The 14,605-nt window shown below is 35.6% G+C and overlaps 1 protein-coding gene across 5 annotated transcripts in view; it reads left to right on the top strand.

Annotated features, from left to right (window-relative positions):
• Positions 1-14,200, top strand: part of FGD4 (FYVE, RhoGEF and PH domain containing 4) — a 119,119-nt gene extending 104,919 nt beyond the window's left edge. For all 5 annotated transcript variants that reach the window (XM_026119742.2, XM_064514460.1, XM_064514453.1 and 2 more), the window contains exons 11-17: positions 170-342; positions 3,147-3,177; positions 3,355-3,450; positions 3,850-3,975; positions 5,865-6,005; positions 7,739-7,879; positions 8,069-14,200. In XM_026119742.2, coding sequence (XP_025975527.1) covers positions 170-342; positions 3,147-3,177; positions 3,355-3,450; positions 3,850-3,975; positions 5,865-6,005; positions 7,739-7,879; positions 8,069-8,326 — 966 coding nt within the window. In that variant the 3' untranslated portion in view covers positions 8,327-14,200. The remainder of the gene's footprint in view (positions 1-169; positions 343-3,146; positions 3,178-3,354; positions 3,451-3,849; positions 3,976-5,864; positions 6,006-7,738; positions 7,880-8,068) is intronic.
• The last annotated feature ends 405 nt before the right edge of the window (positions 14,201-14,605 follow it).

Here is a 14,605-nt window from a genome sequence, read left to right as displayed (position 1 = left end):
AACTTGTCCTGAATTTCAGCTTTGGTTTTCTTGTCTATCAACTGAGCAGAACAGAATCTGCTTTCTCACCCGCTGAGTTTAGCTTTGTGATATTGTCCAACTCAGTAGAAACTGTGGCTGTATCTGTGTTTTTGTTAATGCAAAGCCATATGCTTTTTTTTCCCCCCAGTTTAACAACATGTTGCTCTACTGCGTCCCCAAATTCAGCTTGGTAGGATCAAAATTCTCAGTTCGAACCAGAGTTGGCATAGATGGTATGAAGATTATAGAGACTCATAATGAGGAATATCCACACACTTTTCAAGTGTCTGGAAAAGAGCGAACACTGGAGTTGCAGGCCAGGTAAGGGAAGTCTGTTATCTAGTTTTTGGAGGATTAAATGTATGCAAACACAAGATTGGACTGACAGATTTGGAGACAGATAGGATGGGTTTCATCTTAATATCAATGCTTTGAAAATAGCCCAGGCTGCTATTTTCAAAGGATAAATTATCACTGCTTATTTATTTATTTATTAATGAGTTAGTGGCACAGAATCTCTTGGAATATAAGATACACCTACAATGTGTAGTGCGTTGCCTTGCAGAAATACCTAAGATGGCTGTGAATGGAGCTGGCTGGAAAACTGCAAGCAGCGCACCTAGCTGCTGCCAACGCAATCCAGCCAAGTTAATCAAGTGCTCTGGGAAACTGTGTGTGTGAGTCCGGGCAGCACTGCTGCTTCTGGTACCTGAACTACCTCGGTACCGATGGCTCTGTTCACCTGAGGGCACTTCCACCCAAAAAACTCTCCCCCCACTCCGGTGGAGATAAGTCCACAGAATGTAGCTGTCTACAGTGGAAGAAGTGGAAAGCACGGGCTTTCCTCTGTTCCTTAGGCCTCCTTCCAGTCTGCTTTTTTTTCCCCCTGGTCCTAGGTATCACCTTCACCTTGGAAGGAAGTTCTTCATTTAGTTCTTGGATCCTTTCCTCCATTTGCACTCTTCTGAATGGTATTTTTCTGCTGTCCTTATTAGTCCTTTTATCCTCTTGCTGCTGGGTTATCTTCTGTTGCTTCTTTTTGGGTTGTCTAGATTCAGCTTTTCATGTCAAGACCAGCCCACTTCAAATAAAAGTAGGGTGCACTTTTATCTCCACCTCTCCTGCTGGACCTGCTTTAAGACCCTGCTCTCAGCAGTTAAGATTTCATTACAGAGAGGCAAGGATTAAATAAGCACAAAGATGTCTGTGGTGGATGTAGTTCTGTGGTGAAAGCATGTATTTGGGGATAAGCAAGGGCTTGCAAGCTATTTTTCTTTATGGAAAAAAAATTACAATATTTAATGAGAGTAGCAGAAATGTAACAGCATACAAAAATTTAAACACACTATGATTGAATTTGAAATTATATGTAATAATATATACATACTTTGGAAAATGACAGAAAAAGCTTTACGTTAAGGTCTGCAAAACTTCTTGGACATGTTTTGGGCTATCAGTCACTACTAGAAATTGCTGTATGATGTTTTGCCAAGTATTTGGCGAGCTGTTTTGCCACACGTCCATTTCAATGGGGAAAGATGGCATCTCGCTGTACCATTTGTAAATAACTTTGTAATTGGAGGAAAACATCACACAAAAAAAGTTTATTTTATAAACTTTCCGGAATTATCATTACTTTAAAGGGTATTGCATTAGTTTATTTAGGTGTGAGAAGAACATGTATTCAGGTTTTATTTTATGAACTTTTTTGGAATACATTAAGTCTGTTCAAAGTTTTGAAGGAGTAAGTATCAAGCTAAATCTTACTTAATTAGATTAGAATAATCCTGGTTAATGCATGAGTATTTAATGCAACCTATACCTTAATGGTCTTAATTCATGAGCTGGTATTAACTTTGTTGCAACGTTTAGTTTCTCCTTGGGGTCTTCTTTACTGGGATACTTCTATTTATTTATTTTTTTCAGAATGTCTTTCGAGAGTATTTTCAGCTAGTGGTTTTAAATAGCTGGTAGATAACTTCTTTAAGAGACTGCTGATTTTGTATGATGTTTAACAACTCAGTTGTTTTTTATGTAAGTTGGTAGGGTAGGTATTTCACAAGTTTTTTCTGCCTCAGATACAGATGGCAGATGGGAAGGGGAAACAGGTATTTAGGATTATAATTTTATTACAAGTTGCTGTAATATTGCAAAACAACATTTGAGAAGACATTTTTATTGAGGTATTGTAAGAGTTTGCTTTTACATCCTTCTCAGCAATCTGTAGAGAAATAAAATTTTGCACGTCAGATTTTTTTCACATTATTGAAAGTATCCCCCTATTTGAATAGAGAGCCAGATATACTGTCATGCTAGTTCTCATATTCCTGATTTAAAGTTTACAGATAAACTGTGTTTGTTACCAGCATTGACTGGTAGAGTGAAACAGTACTGTTACTTGTAGTATAAGGTGCTTTCCTAAAGATTTGAATGTTGAAGTCCTAGTGATATATTCTAAAGATAAATCTGTCATACAAGATCCGAATAGAAAATACTTGACTTCTCATCGCTGTCTTATCTATAAATACCTCATGTACTTATTGATAAATCATCCATATCTGCCCTAATGCATAAAAGGGAAAATCTTGCTGTTTGGTTTATAATAAATACTAAAGCAGAGTTTTCCTTGTTTTAATTGGATACTCTTCTTGCCACTATCAAAAAATTTAAACAGCTAAAAACAGCAATAAGGAAATAATTTCTGTTGGGGAGAGAGGAAGATTTGAGAGAGGCACAGGAGAAATGGGTGTCAGTATGTGAACTTAGTAGTTTATGAAATGAGGGAAGAAGAAAGCACCTGCACCTAAATTATGAGATGTCCTCCTTTCTTTTCTATACTATTCTCAAAAAATGTCTGACAGTGAAAATATTATTACTACTTTTAAGTGCATTTGCATTTATCTTTCAACGTGAATTCAGTGCTTAGTGATTGGAGACTTGTGAAACCTGAAGTCATGCTTTTAATTTATTTATTTTTATTTCTGATAGACAGTTAATGAGCACTAGTGTTTTACTTTGTGTACATGAGAATTGGTTCAGAACCGTGGCTTTTGCAGCAAGTTGTTGATAGTGAGATAATGTTTCCTGAACTAGCTTTGGACTAATGTGTCAAATGTTTCTTTTAGTTCTGAACAAGATAAGGAAGAATGGATAAAGGTAAATTTATCTACATTCTTAACTCTATTCTTTAAATGCATTTTCACTGAAGCAATCAAAAAGTAATATTCATATTTTCTGGCTGTGGCTTCCCTCTGTTAATCACTAAATGGTCAGAATGTAGACAGTCTGTTGTAAATGTAGTATGTTTGAGGAGTTTCTCCATTCTTTCCCTAGGCACTTCAGAACACTATAGAAGCTTTTCAGCAGAGGAATGAAACCTTCAGAAATGCTATTGCTAAAGAATATGAAGATATGCCTGCTGAAGTTTCTGTAAGTTGTTATCATACCATTGTAACCTTCTTAGTACCCATTTTGTTCTTATATAACTGGAAGTAGTATATCGCAAAAGTTTGGTGGAAACTTCTTTTTCAAGGTCATCATCCTCATAGCAGAGGAACTGCAAAGCAGTCATCTTGTTAGTAACTATTTTTCGTCATAATGCCAAATCTTAATAACAGGCCTCTTTTTCCTGAAATGCATAATAGAGTACTCTTTCAGTGGTGTGTAATGATTTTTGACTGGGTTCTTTGTTATTTCTTGCATAGATTTCAAAATGCATCTTGAGCTGCACTTTGCCATTTCCTTTCTAGAGGAAGAGAATAATTATTTTCTCTATTGAAAATACTGAACAACTGGCTCTTTTTCTTGTCCTCTCCCTCCTCCCCCCAGAACGCTGAGCTTGGGAAGAGAGCACCAAGGTGGATACGCGACAATGAAGTAACCATGTGCATGAAATGCAAAGAGCCCTTCAATGCACTGACGAGGAGAAGGCACCACTGTCGAGCGTGCGGACATGTAAGTGCAAAACCCCAGCTGCTGTAGCTTGTGAGCAGGCCCTGGAGGGGTCTAAGCACATAGCTGCCTTCTGCTGGCTGCTTGTTATGCTGCAGTTTGCTGAGCTTATGGCTGCAAAGGAGCTGTGTATAGCAAACCACAGTGGGGTCCTCTGTCTGGTTTGGCTGGCAAAACCTGTGGTAAATCAGGAAGTAATTTGCAGTAGCGGAAGATGCATATTTGTGTAAAGAGTCCCAAACACCTGGACAAACTACACAGTTTCCAGACTGGCCAGTCTGACCTCACTGATCTCATGGTTGCAAGACCATGTCAAACTAGCATAAGCCAGCATTATCCCTGACAGCACTGGCTGCTCCCTGCTCCCATTTGATCACCCCCTCTCCTCTTTGCAAGGAGACCATGAAGCCATGTGGTTCATCCTTTTTTGTGGGATTAACCTGGATCTGTTCCCAGCTGGGCTCAGTGTATAGATGTGTCAACATATGTGAAGCATCAGGGAAAAAGCGGGCTGGGATGGGAAGAGAGCGTGACTGTTGTTTTCAGCATGTGATGGTACAATGACGTATGCCACCTTTAAGTGACCATGAAATAGTGATCTGACTTGAGAGTTTTCAGAAGTTAATGGCGATAGAGCCATATATATACTGTGCTTCCTTTTCTTGCCACCAAGCAGCTATTGCCTTTCTCCAGTAGATGGTAGTGCAGCCCAGCTTTCACTTTTGTCTCACTGGTTACCTGGTATGACTTCTTTCTAATGAAATGTGATATATGGTGTGAAAGGTTATGTCCTTACAGCATTCCCAACTCTGCTTTTGGGCTTTGCAGAACACTAGAGACTTTTTCAGAAGCTCTGAATTATTGCTAATTCAGTTGTCATATGTTTTGTTCAGATTTTTCTGTCTTTAAAATCCTCCATTATTCTTAAGGTCATACCTTTCCCTTTTTTTCCTTCTGGCAATTTGGATTCCTAACTACTTCCCTCTATTGTGTTCTATCACATCTCCTTCCATTTTAATTTTAAAATGTTGTTTCATGGGAATTAATTTGGGTCAGTGATGGTGTCTTTCCAGAAGTTAATAATTGGAGATACTTAACTCATATTCTCTAGAGATATTGTTTGAAGGTAGTGATCTAAATCAGTACTACAAATCCCCGGTCCACAATAAGATTTTGTTTAGATGTCCAAGTGGTTCCAGTCTACTTGTCTACCTTTCTTTCATGAAATAGCTACGCTTATGTTTTTCATGCAGGGCATCTCTTTCACCTGAAAGAATGTTCCTGTGGAAAAATAATTCTAAGGGAAGAACTTTCTCAGACCTTCTTAGCATTTCAGCTTTCTTATATATTTTGCAAAAAGAAAAATCAACAGTGTGAAACTGGCTTAATTATTCTGTGTACTAATCAACAGGTTCTGAAACCGTGAATTTAGTTTTTATTAGCAGGTTAAAAAGTTGGCCATTTCTGATGGAATTAAAATTTTATCTTTCAATTATACATTTCTGGGATTACGTAGGAAACAAAAAGGTAAGTGTACCTTTCGACGTTGGCCTTTAGAAAAACTGAAAGATTTTCTTCCTGCGTCATGGCATATGCTATGTTCTAATTCTATTCCTAACTTTAACCTACAGACCTAATCGAAAGCCTAATGTGGTTTGTGTAAGATACAAAATTTCCACCAGTTAAAATAGTAAAAAACACTTCTAGTTAAGAAACAGTGGCACGAATTTGAGAAAATCATGATTTTCATTTAAGTCATGATGGACATAAGAGTGTCATAAAGTAGTTATCTTTCTTGGTCTGTATAATTAAAGAATATGTTAATAAATATAAAAAATAAATTTTAATTAAATTCTATTTTATAAATTTGCTTACCTTTTTTTGTTTTTAAGGTGGTTTGCTGGAAATGTTCTGATTATAAGGCTCATCTCGAATATGATGGCAATAAATTGAACAAAGTCTGTAAGGACTGCTATCATGTTATAATAGGTTGTACAGATAGTGAAGAAAAGAAGAAGAAAGGCATCTTGGAGGTATGTCATTTTAAAAATACCAAATGTGCATTGTTGCAAATAGTCTGGGCTCATCAGTAGATGAAAAATGGTAGGATTTTTGTGGGACTTTTTTTCTACTTTAGAAATAAATGGGAATAATAAATGGACCAAGGTCAGCCCATCCAATGGATTCTGTTTTTCCATTCATCTTTCATAATACTACTTTATTTCTTAAATCTTTTTTTGAAGTAGGAATTACGAGCCTTAGAAGTGGTTTGCTTTTTTCCAATTACATTAGCTAATGTGATAAAATATTCCCTTTCTTATAAATCCTGTTTTTTTTCCTTCTATGCTGAAGCCACCATAGCAACAAAAAACACTGCTACTATGATCAATTATTCTTGAAAACATACACTAAACTTAAAGAGTTGGGGACTGGAGAGAGGACATTGGGAGGAATTTCACTATCTAGAGTCTAAGTAGGATACTGTTTTGATCAGTGTATACAACTGTACCCCTTTAAGTCACCAAGTTACTCTTAGCTTTTAACACCTAAAAACTTGAGGGACCAATACGAGCTTAGATACCTATATTTCTCTTATGATCGGGGTGAGGGGAAGTAGGCATCTTTAAATTGCAATCAACCTTGACTTTTCTTAAATCTCCCTTTTTAGGCCCCTTTTAAATACCTGATTTAGAGCAGAGAAATTTTACTGTAAATCTGTGAATACGTACACATATGTTTATCTTGGGGGTGCAGTAAAGACAGATTGGCCCTTGAGGTGAATACTGACAGAAAAAATAAGAAACAGATTGTAATTCCATATACAATTCATAATGCATAGTGGCTTGCCTCCATCAGATATTACAAATGCGTAAGTTTAAAAAATGATCCCCATATGAAACACTTGCTTCTCTGAAACATGAGCTTTCCTCCAAGCTTTTGACAAAGGCTTAATATGTTAGATGAGAAAGAGTAAAGAGCACAGGATTCAATCAGCTTATCTTAGAGCCAAAAAGCTGTTTCTTGGCGTGGTGACTTTAATAAGGTAGCTGGAGAGCAACAGAGCCCCTTAGAAACATCCATCTGCATGATGGATCTCAAAACAGAGTGGTTGGCTATCCTGTGGCAGCATCCAGCCAGCACTACTACTGGAAAAAATTCATGTCAAGAAAATTCAAACACAGAATCGTCTTGTGTTCTTTCTGTTCTTCTCAGGATCACTATTTAACCTCAGTAGCATGTCATTCTGTCTTCCAATTTTAAGCAATTCACCTCATCTTTTCTCTAGAATTAGTGATTGCGTTCTTATGTTATCGTTAGAAATGTGTTTGCATTTTATTCTGTCATAATATTTTGACTGGTGAAATAGAGTAGTTGTCACGTTGGATAGTTAGTAGCACTTGAATGCCTAACATCAGGTTACCTTAGAAATAAGACATTGTTACAGATGCTAAGCTATAGAGAATGGCTGGCCATCTGTGGTGGCAGAATGACATCTGGAGTGATCTAGAAGCATATAATCCAAAAATACCGGTGTATGAAGGAGCAGATTGCACGTGTGTTAAGACTGTATGTATGTAATTTATAAATATTCTTCACAAATCCAGTCCTTCATCATCTTAATTGTGTATTTGCCCAAGCTCTTATGTAGATGTTAACCAAGATTTGGTAAGAGTGGTGTTGTATTTCAGCTTTGCTGTTTTGTGCATTCTTAGTCTTTATTTAAGAAAAGTTTATTTTCTTTTTTATGCTTTGTACTGTCTCCTAGATTGAATCTGCTGAAGTCTCCGGAAATAGTGTCATATGTAGCTTTCTTCAATATATGGAAAAATCAAAGCCCTGGCAGAAAGCATGGTGTGTTATACCTAAACAGGAAGCTCTTGTGCTGTACATGTATGGTGCTCCACAGGTATGTGAAGAGGAAAATGAAAAGATTTTAATAATTACTTGTCATTGACACCTGAGGAAGAGAAGTCAAATAGCTTGGGAATGGAGAAAAAAAAACAAGTTTTTACAAACCTATACAGTAAACCAAATGTAGCAGGCAGATAAGTAGGTTGTTCTTTTTTTTAAATGAGGAATTATTCCTTCTTTTCAGGATGTTAGAGCTCTGGCTACAATTCCACTTCTGGGCTATACAGTAGATGACACTCCAAGAAGTGCTGACCTCCCACACAGCTTCAAACTGACCCAGTCTAAATCTGTACATAGCTTTGCTGCGGACAATGAGGAACTAAAACAGAAATGGCTAAAAGTTATCCATTTAGCTGTCAAAGGTGAGACACCAGAATGTCAAAATGAACTGCAGGTGAATTTAGAAGAGCAGCCTGAATCTTCTAAAAAATCTGAATGCTGAAGCTCAAGAGCATATGGTATTTTAAAAGATTTCAATTGAATTTGTGGTTAACTTCTTTGCGTTAACCTTCCTTTGCTCAATCAAAAAAAAAAAAACCTTATAACTACCATACACATCTTAGCACTTTATGTTTGGGAAAAATTCTGGTCTTTTTAGGGATCTTTTTCTTATATTTATGTTCTGTCAATAAAGGTGATGTACAGGTCCATTTTGGAGACTTTTTAAAAAATGTGAATGCTATTAAAAATACCTTCTAACCTTAGCGTACTACTTGTTTGTCGTGATGCAAATTTTTTTGAAAATTCCAATTGCTATTTGATTAAAGTTTGCTACTTTCACGAAGAATGAAAATATTGACGCTTCCTACTTACATGTTAGGACTTGCAACAGGATAAAAGATATACCTCCACATTACCAAAATAGATCTGTAGTTAAATATGCAGGGACAGTTTGGTTTAATGTATGTAATTTATAGATCTAATTCCGCAGAGCTGTACATATGTCGTATTCATTTGTTTCTTTTTTTAATTAAAGTATTGCAAATTGCTTTTACATGTGTATTGGCTTTTAAAGTTTCAATTGATCAAGAACACAATCTAATGATTTTCAATCTAGAATATCTAAAATATGAAAAACTATATAATATATGTACAGTATTAAAAATGTACAATACTTGATTTTTGCTTTGATTTCATGATACTGGGTTCCTATTAGTAAATAATTTATTTAAAAGCATGTTTTCTATTTGAAATTAAGCAGAGTCCTAAATTAACAAATACTGTTCAGTGATTTGTTTTAATAGCTGACATGTAATGATCTTGATATTTTTATGCATTAAAAAGACAGCAGTAACTGAAGTGGCATGCAATGGGCAAGTAAGTTCCAGTTGTGTTTAAAAGAGTAGTCGCTTTTCTTCAGTGTTCTATCACTGTTACCTTTTAAGAGTGCAGTAGTCCATTACTAAAAAGCAGTATGTGGTTTGAGAAAGTGAACAAATTCTGGTAATCTTCTCGGTTCATGTAGTTTTGCTATTATGGTTATTGGAACATTTTGAACTTTCAAAAATATTTTAACTTTTGCAGAGGGCTAGATATTGCAATACTTATTTATGACAATAATTTTCAAGGATTATTGTTGTAATGTGGAGCCTGCTTTATATGAATTCTAGTATGAAGTCCGAGCCTGCAAATCTCAAGTTGCATTAACAGACCTTATTTGCATTCCACTTCTGGGAATAGAGACTTGTGGGCCTTATGATTTTAAGTCCATTGTGAACTTCCATTCTTATTAGGCTTTTTATATGTAGAGGCAAATGACTTCCCCAGTTCAGAATTTTCACTGTAACATCCTTGGATGAAATACAGTAAATACAGAGGTAGTGATTGACTGTCAGGTAGATAATTGAAATTGTTTCCATCTTTTTTTTTCTCACTCCTCAAAGGAAGGAAAATATTTAACTTCTACAATCAACTTTTCATGAAAATATTCAGCAATCTTACTTCTCAAATATAACTGCTGATTTTAGAACATCTCAAGCTAAACAGTTCAGGTAAAGTCCAGTTTTGTAAGTAACACTAGGGCAGACTTAAACTGGACCCTTTTTATAATGAGTTTTCAAAACAAAGCATTCACTAAACTCCCACTTTATTCTTTTTGTGACACTTGAAAAGTTACTCCATTTATTTAGCAGTCACCTCCTTTTTTAGTGTTGTGTGTACCTGAGTGCAAAGAGTCTGTTGTTCTCTTCTACAAATTCCATGCAACTTAATGTTAGTGGGCTGGGTTTTGCTCTCACTCACACAAATCCAAAATCTACCATGGCCTTTAGACCTCAAAGCTTTACGCTAGCGTTGGTAATAAAAGAACATGGCTTTGTAGAGTAGGAACTCCACAACTGACACTGTAGGTGGTAGTTCTGAATTTTTCCCTGGGTGTTCCGTGTGTCTAGATTATTCTGCATGTAACCCAGGTTGGTATTACTTTAATGTTATCTGATATGCAAGCTCTTCTGTAATTCTCTGAGTATGAGTTACTTCTACAGCAAGCTTATATTTACCTTTAGCTATAGGCAGCTCAAGCCCTTTTTGATTCATGCTGGTGGGTACAAACAATCTGCATCTGGGTCTCCCCAGCTGTTATGATGTGTCATGTGTACACCTTGGTTAGGGATGGGGGAACATTCAGGTAAGCAAGAACATTATGTTTATGGCTGTATTATTTTTCCATGGCCATCTCCTGAAAGTGGGCATCTTCTAAAAGATCCTCAAATACACCTGTGGGCTCTGCAGGGCCTTCTTACTACATCCTAATGTATTATAACTTTGCTTCCCACATTCAACTAGTTCAATGTAAGAGGATAAGTTGCCTTAAGGAAGACCCTAAATTAGATGGATTGAGCTATATTCAAAATAATGTGATGGTATGACTGCAATCATGTAGCACATTATGTTTCTAAGCTCTTGCCAACTTCCTTCTGAGCCAAGTAGGAAGACCTGTTCCAGCTAAATGATTAGCGAAAACTAAGAAGCAGCAACTTTTGGGCTACCTTATTGCTATGGTGGTACTGAGCAGAATCTGAGGCTGCTTGATTGGTTTCAGCGTCTCTCAAATGAAGCCCTGTAGGTGGGCATAAATGGTTTGGGATAAAACTAACGTTAGGAGTTATTTATTTGGACATTAGCCTCATGTTTGCTTTCAGCTATTAAAGTTTATATAGCAGGGTATTTTATTTACCCTAGTGAGATTTATTTCATGTTCTCATAATTAATTGCATGCTCAGAATTGTTCTCCTCTGAGTCAGAATGTAACGATACTCAAATGTATGGTTCTATGTGTATTTTGTAGGAAAAGTGTATACCACCAATTTTAAAGGAAATACAGAAGATGGAGAAGTTGCTTCTAGATTTAAGCACCCCTCTAAGTGTTTTACTCCATTCTCCACAGACTAACCCACATACAGCATCCAAAACTTTTTCTTTAGTTTTAAATTTTCAATTATTACTGCAAAGGGACAAGTTCAAAGTAATAGCTGCTATGGCTTAATTATCATTACTAAAACAGCCAAGTGCTGGATTAAAATCATAATTCTAACATGGTATACGTTGTTCTCATTTCAGCTGTTAAACTCTAAAGAAAGCATTAATTTTGCTAGCATAAAGCTGGGTGTGTAGGGAATAAACTATAACTGAGCATTCATTCATAATATATGAACATACGTGAATGGCTCTGCTGCATTATTTAAGCTTTGTGATTCCTGTGTTCAAGAAATGCTTGTTTCTCACTTTAAACAATAATCACTCTCTTCTGTGCAATTTAAAGCTGATCAAACTTAATTTTGTGCATTTTTGTCCATGTTCAAACAGGATAATGGCTTAATTTTATCCTGATGTTTGTTTGAAACATATTAATATATATTTCAATATGACTTAATATTTTTTCCCTAAGAGTAGAAATATAGTGTACCTTGACATCAGCATGTCTGTACCATTCTTCCAAATCTTCAAAAATTGTTTTCTCATATCAGGTACTCCTACTTGGCTGAGGAACTGCTGTAAAATCTCTAGCATCTAATAGTTTCAAACCCCTTTACTTTGAGTAGTTCTGTTCACTCCAAAAGATATTTCATTTTTGGTGTGCAAAATAAATCTTGAGAACAGCAAATATTCTCTTCTCTTTGGAGTAGAATATTAAACTACTTTAAAAGCATGTAAAACATAATGACACCATTTTATAAAAAAAAATCAAAGTTATATATCTCTTTATATATCTCTTCAAAGATTCTAAATCCCTTTTGTAGGACAGTTTAAAAAAAAATGCACGAAGCTGATTCACTGATTAAATGTAGGACAAACCACCACCACATGCGTAAGCTTTAGAAGAAGTTATAGAATAGATATGGTCTAAAGAGTTCCAAGTGGAGTCAGGAAAAAAAAATATATATATATGTATGAATATATACACGCATATGTATATATATGTATTTGTCAGTGGGAAAGATGCAAAAACACTTCACAGGTTCTTGGGGTGGTGGTGGTGGTTTTTTTCTAGTTGTAACTACATAGCTGGTATGAAAACTGGTCAGCTCTTCATTTCGAGACCAAGATAAATTAAATGAACAAAGGGAGAATTTCAGAAGCAATAGCCCAGCTTTTTCTGAGACTCCAATTTTTGGAGTTTCTTGTATTAAAGGAAGGACTTTCAAGAAAAACAAACATTCCATGTACAAGCAATTCTAAGCAATAAAAATGGAGCTTTCTCTGTAAAAAAATATTTAGAGGTCTTGACCTGGTGTAAACTGGCATAGCCCTGTTAGAGCTACTATAGCTGCAATGATTTAAATTCATGTAGGATCTGCCTTATATTATGTAAAGACATTTGCAGAAAATCGAGATCTCTCCAAATTAAGACCAGTTGACTTACTGTCTCATCTGGAATCACAGTGCTCAGCTGAACTTTGGACCAGTTTCAGCTGGACATAATTGATAAAGGGGTGAGTGTAAACAGCTGGAAATGTATCATCTGAAAACAAATAAATGATTGGAGAGAGAATTGATTTGTTGACTGTCCTTCAAATAAATCCATTAGTGATACGAGGTCAGTCTTGGTTTGTAGTGTACTGTTGTATTTGAAAGCTAAAATGAAATATATGGAGTTATGTTTTTCCTCCAGTCTGTGCCCTATTGGTACGAGGAATTTACCTAGCTGATTCTGACCCATAGGACTGTAGTGAAGTATATCCTTTGGATAGGACTTTTAATCTGCTAGTCAAATTGTTTCCTAAATCTTTCTCCTGTAATAGAACATAATGGTAACTTAATGCATATGTATATATTTGAGACTATTATAATATACAGATGACCTGCTTTGGGCAGTATGGCAGTATTTTACAATCAAAAATACACTGTGATGCATTTAAAATATAATCTATATTGACAATGTTGAGTATACTTTTCAGGAGTAAAAAATCAACAGAAGTGGACCTACTTTTGTAGCGTGTTTACTATTTCCAACTAATTTAAAAAATAAGCTAAAATTCAGTAAGGCATTCAGTCTGCTTTCTGTAAAACCTCTTGATTAAATTTATCCCCAAACTTATCCATGGCATTCCACTTTCATCCCTTCCTCTTCCTAGCGCAAGTGAATGTAGACTGTGTTTTTTCTCTACTAAAATCTTCAAGCAGATTTCTATGAATAAAACATGTTTTCAGCCAGTGTGTAACACCAACCTACTTCAGTTTATAGTTCATCCTTGTAGATTCATTAACTATTTATGGTGAATTTTTACAGAAAAGGAGGGAACTGTGTCAAAGTGCTTTTGCATGTATGCGCCCTAGTATTATTAAGAAAGGCAAATTTGTTGCATACAGGGAATTTGCAATAGAAATTTTGCATTTTCTACTCATATATTCTCCATTCTGCAGCCCTCAAGGAGGATTAATACTTTAATTGTAGTGGGAGCTGGATCAGATGTAGTGTGTGACATCAGAATTGTAGGCTATGCACTGTAATTCCCCTTCATTATGGAAGCATTACTTCTGGTTTTAATTTGAGAAAACATATTTTTTGTTTGTAAAAATACTAATATTTTGAAGAGCTGTAAATTTGTTCTGGTTTTGCAATAAACTGAAGAATATTAAAAACGTGAAATTTAAATGCCATTGTAAGTTGTGCAAATCTAAGTGGTAATTTTTATGGTCAAGAAATATATGAATGTAAAATATTTGCAGATACTGTATATATTTTCTGTAATATATGTATATTTGGGCATAAGGTAGGAGTTGGGGAATTGTAAAAATTAAGCACTTTAATTTCTGTTGAGTACTTAAAAAAAAAAAATTTTGTATCCTGTAAAATAAAAGCATCATTAAATAAGTATTGCTGGCTCACTTTTTTGTTAGTTATTTACTTTCCACATTGATGAACTCTAAAATGTATTTTTAATTGTGTAAGTGGCTTTAAGGACCAATCTGTCTTGGAACTCTGGTGTCTAATTTGCTGAAGTGCTGGCTACTCACAGGTACCACTAAGTCAGTGAAGGATATATTCTGAATATATGAAGGCCTATATGTAATGCCATGAGCTATACGTAATGCTGTATATCCTGAAATTAAGGTTTGGGACATCTCAAATTGGGCAGACAAAACATGGAGTTACTGTAATCCTTCACAATTTAGATCCAGATTTCTGTAATGGGAACAATAATGTTCTGTCACTTGACCAGGGTGTTTGAAACAAATTGGCTTCTACATTGCAAGCGCCATAGAAAAGCCCATGAGGAAA

The sequence above is a fragment of the Dromaius novaehollandiae genome, chromosome 1 (assembly GCF_036370855.1).
Source record: "Dromaius novaehollandiae isolate bDroNov1 chromosome 1, bDroNov1.hap1, whole genome shotgun sequence".
Lineage (NCBI taxonomy): Eukaryota > Metazoa > Chordata > Aves > Casuariiformes > Dromaiidae > Dromaius > Dromaius novaehollandiae.
This window is presented reverse-complemented; position numbering and strand designations above follow the sequence as displayed.